This window comes from Zingiber officinale, chromosome 8A, assembly GCF_018446385.1.
Source record: "Zingiber officinale cultivar Zhangliang chromosome 8A, Zo_v1.1, whole genome shotgun sequence".
NCBI lineage: Eukaryota > Viridiplantae > Streptophyta > Magnoliopsida > Zingiberales > Zingiberaceae > Zingiber > Zingiber officinale.
In genome coordinates, this window is record NC_056000.1 from 25,314,858 (window position 1) to 25,323,779 (window position 8,922).

Genomic DNA, 8,922 nt, shown 5'->3' on the forward strand with positions numbered 1-8,922 from the left:
GCAGAGTACCTACAGAGGCTAACATCGCAGATCCCTTGACCAAGGCTTTGGCACAGAGGAAGCATGATGGTCACACTAGGTCTTTAGGCCTTAGAGCCTATACTGATTGGCACTAGTGCTAGTGGGAGATTGTTAGTTAGAGCCCTAGAACCAATCATTTGATGATTGTATGGACTCATGTATATCATATTCTTGTATATTAATAAAGGCATTTGTTTGGTTATTATACTTATTTATATTAGTGCCAAATAGACTAAGTATAATAGCGTCCTTGAGTAGAAGGTTCATACCTATATCAATCGATTAGTTGAATCGATAGTGAGATGATATAGGGAACACTACTCTAAATCATTCCTAGTCGAGTATTAACATTCAGGGACAATGTTAATACAATAAGACTAGCATGTAGGTCAGCTCGATGACTTGATCTCACAAGTCATGGATATAGAGATATCAAGCTGACACATGGGTATGCATTAGAGAATGTATACTGAATGACCCGCCATGAGAAAGTATCATGGATCGTTATATGAGTGTCATATACTTTCTCATGTGGCTATTAGTATGACTATTAGTCCTTAGACCTGAAGTCACCATGGATCCCTACATAAGGAGTTATGTACTTTAGTTTCGTCAAACGTCACCCGTAACTGGGTGGACTATAAAGGCGATTACTGGGTATGTAACGAATTATGCAGAGGGATGTGAGTGATGTAGATGGGATCTATCCCTCCCATATGACGGGAGCGACATCGCTATTCTTGATAGAGTGAGACCACTAAGCGCATGGCCATGCCCAAATGAGTCAACATTAGATGTTGAGCTCATTTGATCGAGTGAGTCTACTTGGAGTTCAAGATTTAGATTGATTAGAGGATGACACGGTCTATGCCTCATATTGATCAATCTAGATGTCTAGGATAGAAGGACACTTGTCATTATTTTGTGAGTAGTCACAATTGGTAGTCACAAGGTGATGTCGGATCTCGACATTCTTGTAACTTGGGTAGTAATGATGTGTTGCTAGATACCGCTCATTACTTATGCTCCTAAATGGGTTTAGGGCATTGCCAACGTTACAAGAACCTATAGGGTCACACACTTAGGACAATTAGGTGGAGATTAGGTTCATATGATGAACCAAGAGGATTAGATTCATTTGATGAATCAAATTGGATTAAGAGTAATCCTAATTGGGCTAACTTGAGTTCGACTCAAGTTGATTCATGTGTTAAATGAGTCTAATTTAGATTTTGACTCATTGAATCAATTTAATTTAATGAATTAGATTCATTATATTAAGTTGGCTCGAATCAAATGGTTGGATTAGATCCACCATGGTAGAGATTGAGTCAAGTTTGACTTGACTTGAGAAGGAAGACCAAAGGTCAATTTTGACTTGACCTTTTTGCCACCTCATTGGTGAGTTGGCATTAGGTGGACCAATAATGATGTTCCACATCATCATGGGTGCCACCTCATGGAAGTAACAAAGCCACTCTCTTAATGGTTTCATATTAATTACAATTAATGCAATTAATGTGATTTTATGGTTTCATATTAATTGCAATTAATGCAATTAATGTGAATTTTGAAATGTGGCCGGCCACTTGATTTTTGGGTGAAAAAAAATTCATTTTTCATTCACTTGTGTGCATCTTCCTCCTTCTCCCTCTCAAGCTCTCCCTCTCCCTCTCCCTCTCCTCCCTTGGCCGAACCACATAGGTGCTAGCACACCTTGGTTTTTTGGTCATCTCCATCTAGTGTGTCCGTGTGGATACTTCTAGAGGACCGGCGCTTGACGGTCTTGAGATCCGGCATCATTTGGACGAGCGGGAACGCGAAGGGCATCGCATCAAGGGTAAACACTTTTTCCTCATAGATCTAAGTAGTAGATCAGTTTTTGAACTCGTACAAGAAATAGTTTTTCGAATTTTTATACGAATCTTTGCACGGATCTACGGCTTTGGGTCCTTCGGGGTTTCCGCGACGCGAAAAAGCCATTTTCGCGGCTCGAAGAACCCAACACAGCTTGACCTTCTGCCCGACTTCTAGGTTAGATGCTATGAAGGTTGTTGCCTCCGCTCGGCCCGGATGTATCTGCACCTCTTCTTTTTCTTCATAAATCAAAGTAGGAGGTTTCTCGGTTATGGTGCTTACCTCCATCCGGGGTGCTTTCCGAGTGGACTTTGCCTCGGTCTTGACCATCTCGACATAGGATCTTCGCGTGGCCAGCTGATCGCCCTTTACTTCGCTGACTCGATCTTCTACCGGGAACTTAATTTTCTTGCAGAAAGTTGAGACAACCGCTCGGAATTCATTGAGAGCTGGTTGCCCCAAAATGACATTGTAGGTTGAGGGGGCATCTACTACGATGAAGTTGGTGGCCCTTGTCCTCCGGAGTGGTTCCTCCCCGAGCGAGATGGCTATCTTGACCTGGCCGATTGACAAGACTTCATTGTCGGTAAACCCGTATAGAGGGGTTGTCATTGGCAGCAGTTTGCCTTGGTCAATTTGGAGCTGGTCGAATGCCTTCTTGAAAATGATGTTGACCAAGCTGCCTGTGTCAAAGAATACACGGTGAATAGTGTAATTGGCGATTACCGCTAGAATATTGAGTGCGTCGTCGTGCGACACTTCAACTCCTTCGAGATCACGGGGGCCGAAGCTGATCTCGGGTCCGCTGGCATGCTCCCGGCTGTAACCTACCGCATGGATTTCCAACCGCCGAGCTTGTGACTTCCTGGCTCGGTTAGAATCCTCGCCAGTCGGCCCGCCAGCTATGATGTTGATCTCCCCTCGAGCGGCATTACTCCTATTCTCTTCTTCCCAAGCAGACGACCTGTTTTGCTCACGTCCGGCTCTCGCTGGCTCTGTGGTCCGGTGAGGCCGCCTCGGGGATCGCCTTGTCTCCTCTCGATGATCGGCATGATGATACTCGTGTCGTCGGTCAGGAGAGGGGGACCGACGACGATAATTCCTAGGCACTGGTTGGGCGACCGGGTTGAATCCTCGGCAGTTGTGGGTGTTGTGCGTTGCAGACTGGTGGAACGAGCAGAATAAAGGGGTCCATACCTTCCCCTTGGGTCTCGGCCGTTCTGCGACAACATGCTGGACGACATGTGGTCTTACTTTCTGGTGTGGCCACACTCCCTCGGCCTGTGGTCCTCTCAGCGGCTGATGGCTGGACGACGACTGCCGCTCGGTTGGCGCCGATGGTTCGAACGACGCCTCCTTCCTTCTGGCTGCATGAGCTTCCTCTACATTGATATACTCGTTGGCTTTCTTCATCATATGGTCGTAGTTGCGAGGCGGCTTCCTGACGAGCGATCGGAAGAAGTCCCCGTCGACGAGACCTTGGGTGAAGGCATGCATCATGGTTTCAGACGAGACTGAGGGGATGCCCATGGCTGCGTGGTTGAAGCGTTGAATGTATGCCCGCAGAGCCTCTCTCGACCCTTGCTTCATAGAGAACATATTGATGCTAGTCTTCTGATAGCGCCTGCTGCTTGCGAAGTGGTAGAGGAAGGTCGTTCGAAAGTTCTTGAAGCTCTGAATGGAGCCGTTCGACAATCTCCGAAACCAACGTTGTGCCGAGCCGAATAATATAGTAAGGAAGACTCGGCACTTGACTCCATCTGTGTATTGATGAAGAGTTGCGGCATTGTCAAACTTACCTAGATGATCATCCGGGTCGGTTGTTCCATTATACTCTCCGATTGACAAGGGAGCATAATGCCTTGGCAAAGGATCTTGCAGAATTGTCTCGGAGAATTGGTGGTTGATCCGCTCAAGGGATGAGTCAGCTTAAGGCGCTTTGCCTTTTCTTGCGTCCTGACCGGGAGCTTTATCTGATGAAGACCGGTCTCGATTGGCTTGTGCAATCTCGGACGGTGTCTGGAACAGAGCACGATGGAATGGTATCGGGGCGGGCGACGCTTTTGCTTGAGTGCCGGTCGGTCCCTTGTTTTGACCCCAAATAGAGAGCTGCTTTGGTCGGCCCTCTTGCGCCGCTCGGCCTCCAGACGGCGATGTTTCTTGTTGCGCTAGCCGATCGGCTAACGCCTTTTGTTGTTGTTCTACCATCTTGGTTGCTCTCGCCTGGATGAGCGCGTCGAGTTCTTCCTGAGAGAGCGTCACAGTGTGTTGACCTCCAGCTTCTTCTATCTCCTTAGCTCGGATTCAGGTGCGTTCACACAGATGGCACAAAATTTGATCTTGTCCTGAGCTGAATCGATGGACGCTGGGGATATGGTGCTCCTGTTGACTGGTCGAAGACTTCGAAGGTGTAGATCTCCCATTGTCGTAGATCTGCAAGCACAATGCTGAGCCGGGGGGGGGGGGGGGGGGGTTTCTCGACGATGACCCTCCGATGCTCAAGTAAGATCTTCGGCGGAAAGAAGTAGAGCAAAGAGGAAGCGAAAACTGTAGCTATAGTAAAGAAGTGAGCATACCTCCGTCGAAGTTTGGGGGTCCTTATATAGGGCTCTCCAGAGGCGCGTGCACACTCCTCGAGGTGTGTATGCTCCTCAAAACATACCTGGAATGAGCGTGTCAAAAAAGTGTGTCTGACGCCATACGTTAATAGCACGAGCATATCACTGACGTGACAGTGGAAGCTTCCCACCGTACGATTTTCTGTCTGACCATGCCGCCTATCGGCGACACTGTTCCCTAAGAAGATATCACAGCTGCTTCTTTTGTCCTTTACCGGGCCAAGCGAAGGAACTGCTCGGCTAGTGCCTTTCGGGCGACCCCATGGCCGGGCCGAGTGGGATGTCCGCTTGGCCAATCATCCTATTGTCCCGCCTCCATCTTGCCGAGCGAAGAAATCATATCTGTCGAGCCGAGCGGAGGGCCGCTCGGCCCTTGTTTCTCCCTGCTAGAGCCATGCTTGAGTCTTCTGAGCGGCGGAAGCTCGACATCAGGCCGAGCTGTAATGTAGAATCAGACACACACGTCCGCTCAGCTGGATACTCGCAGCGTTGACCGTTGACTTTGACCTCTTATGTGGCTCAGGACTTTCTGTAGGACGGGGATCCTTTCGTACCGCCGGATCAATATTTATACTAAAATCATGAAAATAAATAAATAAATAAAGTATATATTATGAGTTCGAAAAAATTATCGTTCCCACCAGCATTCCGTACCGTCTTGATCTCCGACGGTACGATGTCGCCCCGCGGAATCTGGCTACACGGCCAAGCGGGCGGCGCGCCTTTAACCTCGCCCTCTTTAATTTCAAAGCAACTCTATTCCCTGCCTGCCGATTCCTCCATGCCATGATCGTTGGCTCTGTTTCGGACAAAATTAATTAATCCTAATTCGCCGTACAGCTGTAAATTAGGAAATGGCAAAAGAAGGAGAGGCCGAGGCCGAGGTGGTGGTGCTCCGATGGCAGCAGCTCCACAAGACCGCCCAGGAGCGATGCCGATCCGTGGAAGAACTCGAAGAGGTGCAGTGGAAAGTGTTAGAGGATCGGGAATGCCAAGTCCAATCCAAAGCCAGCATCGAGCTGGAGCTTGGATCCGAGCTCGACAAGGCCAAGGAATCGGAGCGCCGTATGCTCGAATCCTTGACCTTTCAAACGAAGCAGCTGGAGCAGACCAAGATCTTGCTCGAGGAAACCAAGCTCGAATTGAGATCGCTCCAGGCGACGACGTCCCTCGGCCACCAGGGCGACGAGGTTGCCGCGCTGCGGAACGAACTCCGCCTAGCGCTCGCGGCAGAGGAGAAGAGCAAGCGCGCCATGGACGGCCTCGCGCTCGCCCTCAAGGAGGTTGCCACCGAGTCCAGCCGCTTTAAGGTGGAGCTCGAGGCCGCGCGCGGCGAGATCGAGCGGCTCCGCGCGGGGCTACGCGGCGCGAAGGCGGCGGCGGCGGAGTCATTGGTGACGTGGCAGGCGAAGGAGGCTGGGTTCTTGGAGTGCGTCCGGACGTGCGAGGACGATCTGGCCGATGCGCGGATGGACCGCGCGCGGACGGCGCAGAAGCACCGGGTGGCGCGGGAGGAATCGGCAAAGCTCCGGGACATCGTGAAGCAGGCCATCAATGAGGCTTCGGTGGTGAAGGAGGCGCTGGAGATCGCCCGGCGGGAGAATGCGCAGCTTCAGGACGCTCTCCGGGTGACTAAGCAGGAGTTGGAGTGCGCCAAGGAAGGCGAGTTGGCTGCGCTGGAGAGCGTCAGGGAGCTACAGAGCCTGCTGGTTTCACCGGACGTGATCGATCTTGAGCCGTCGAAGGCGAAGCGGACGGCGAAGTACCGGTCGGAAAACTGGCGGCGGCGGTCGGCGGGCGGAGACATGTACGGGTTTGAGGGGTCCATATTTGACTCGGCGGAGCACTCGCCAAAACAGAGGATCCCATCGGAGGAGGAGCAGGATGAGGTGAAGGCGGTGGCGGTAGGCGGATGGGACTCGTTTGCGCAGCGGAAAAAGAAGAGGCAGATCCTCAGGCGGTTCGGCGATTTGCTACGGAGAAGCCACAATTAAATTAAATTAAATTAAATTAAATTGAGCGAATTAATTGATTCTTTAATTGAATAATTGTTTAATTTAATGCACAAGTTCATTAATTATCTTTGAAATACCGCTAAAAATATCTTAATTTTTCTTTAATACTCCGTTAAGTAAGAAATTATTTATTGAAATATATAATTGACAGCAAATAGATCAACAGCAGCAGTGACGACAATGAAACGGGGAGTTTTTTTTTAAAAAAGAAATTAGGTTAAAATTAAAATAGCAGAGTCAATCCAAATCAATTCAATTTTATGATTTTGAAACTTATTTAATAAGATAATTAAATTAAGACAGACCGAAATTAAATTAACTAAGCCGTTGAAATAAATTGTTCAAACTTAATTTGATTTTTTTACCAGCTTAAGTTTGGTTTAATCTTGATTTGAATTTAATTCCTTTAAATGTTATCAAACTTTTAGTTAAGCTTGTTTATGTTAGGATTCGTGTGAGCTAAGGGATGGGGGTGAATAACTTCGATCACTTTGTCTTGATTACGGGCTCATTGTTTAAATGAGCAGCGGAATATTGGAATCAAACTTGACGCCACATGTATAATGTCTTAGTTTTACTTAGTATTCATTCTTAGGATGATTGATCCAAGCTTAGTCTTAGCGATCTACTGTCACTAAATTTTCTCTGTCGGATACCTTATGGAGGCTATAAAGTCTCTTACAACTTGTTTTCACAATAATCTAATAAGAACTAAAAATGCAAATATAAATGAAAGTGAATGATTTTACAATAAAAACCTTATTTTACTTGCTCTTTTATAGCTTTGAATTGTCTCTTAATGGTGAGAAATACAACAACACTTTATCTCCAAATCCTTAAGAATTGGCTATGAAAATCTCCTCAAAACCTTTCTTTTATGACCTTCAAGTCGGGGTTGAGTTTTGTTTGACAATCAACTGATCTTACCCATCAGTCGACAACCTTGTCGAATCCAACCATTTAAACCTATAGAACAACTCTTTCTTGACTTATTTAACCACCAACAATCAACTAATAAATGTTACAGTCGACTATTAACAATCGAATCCTGCAGTCGAATAGATCTACTTCAACTTGCTTTTCTTTGGTCCCCGATCGATATTAGTCGACTAATATAAACATTAGTCGATGGATGCCATCAGTTGAATCGAAGTAGATTTTGAAGTTTTTGTATGCTGCTACAATGTCTATTAATTGACTGTTGCTGTAACTGTAGGATTGAGATGCGCTAGAGAGGGTGGGTGAGGGGGGGGGGAGTGAATAGCGCTCGTGGCTATTTCGTACGTTTTTAAAAACAATCGGAGATAAACACAATGGAATAAAGAAAGAAAAGTAAAACAATGCTAATACGTTTCTTTTACTTGATTCAGAGCTTTGACGACTCCTACTCCAAGGCCTGTGACCGTTGATCGCTTTCATTGGATAACCACTATAGATTTAGAAAATTAAAAGAATGATTACAATTTGAATATAAGTAACTTAAAAAAATACCGTCGACTTGGAAAGTTGGAGCTTTTGCGTGGTTGTCGTCGGAGTAGAGTTTTGGCGTCGTAGAGATCTTTTAGAGCAGTGCGCAGAAGCTGAAGATGGTTGGAATTCGTTGTTTTGCAGTGTTGGGTCGAGACCTCCTTTTATAGTCAAGTTAAGCCTGATTTGAATTCACTGATCTCGAGATCAGGTTTGACTCGACTTTGATCGGTCGACAGATCCCCCTTGGTCGAAACCCCGCTGTGAGTTAATCTGATCTCTGGGGTTCGATCGACCGATTCGGAGGTTCGGTTGACCGATCAAGGTCGCAAACTTCAACTTGTAAAATGTTAGTTATCTGCAAAATAAAGTTAGAATAATAGGCAAAAAGATATTTTGACAATCTTTAAATTGTTCGGTTCTGACTTTCAGATTTTTCAAAAACTCTAGGTCAAATCGACGCTTACTGTTCCCTCAACGGGGAACGTGTCCTCACCTACTCCTCTAAGGAGAGTTTACCTTTTGCCAGACCGGTGCTCCAGACCATCTGGACCTTTGCGTAGTGTCCAAGACTCCAGGACTTCATGCTGAATGCCCGCTCCATGGCCCGTCTAGACTTCCACCTGGTGTCCGTGACCCCCAGGATTTTCACCTAGAGTTCTCGACTCTAGAATTTCGCCCAAAGTCCTCTACCCGCCAAGACTTCGCCTAGTCCCTCAGACCAGGACTTCGTTGCCTAACTACAGCTAGGACTTTCCATAGCCTAGGGTTACCTCTCCCTATGACCTAGGGTTACCTTCCCCTAGGATTTTGTACCTACCTAGAATCCACTAGGGCTTTTGCCTAAGAACACTTAGGATTTTCTTACAAGCTCAGTGACACTTGTTAGATCACAAGACATCTTAACTTTTGAAGCATTACGATTATCAAAACATAGGTTAGAT

At 46.9% G+C, this 8,922-nt stretch overlaps 1 protein-coding gene across 1 annotated transcript; it reads left to right on the plus strand.

The window, feature by feature from the left end:
• The first annotated feature begins 5,350 nt into the window (after positions 1–5,350).
• LOC122010618 (coiled-coil alpha-helical rod protein 1-like) lies at positions 5,351–6,490 on the plus strand. The gene has a single exon (XM_042567134.1). It carries the CDS (start codon positions 5,351–5,353, stop codon positions 6,488–6,490), a length of 1,140 nt encoding a protein of 379 aa, XP_042423068.1.
• The last annotated feature ends 2,432 nt before the right edge of the window (positions 6,491–8,922 follow it).

Bases quoted from the DNA above. Each gene is read 5' to 3' on its own strand.
- LOC122010618 (XM_042567134.1), top strand. From the start codon at position 5,351: ATGGCAAAAGAAGGAGAGGCCGAGGCCGAGGTGGTGGTGCTCCGATGG.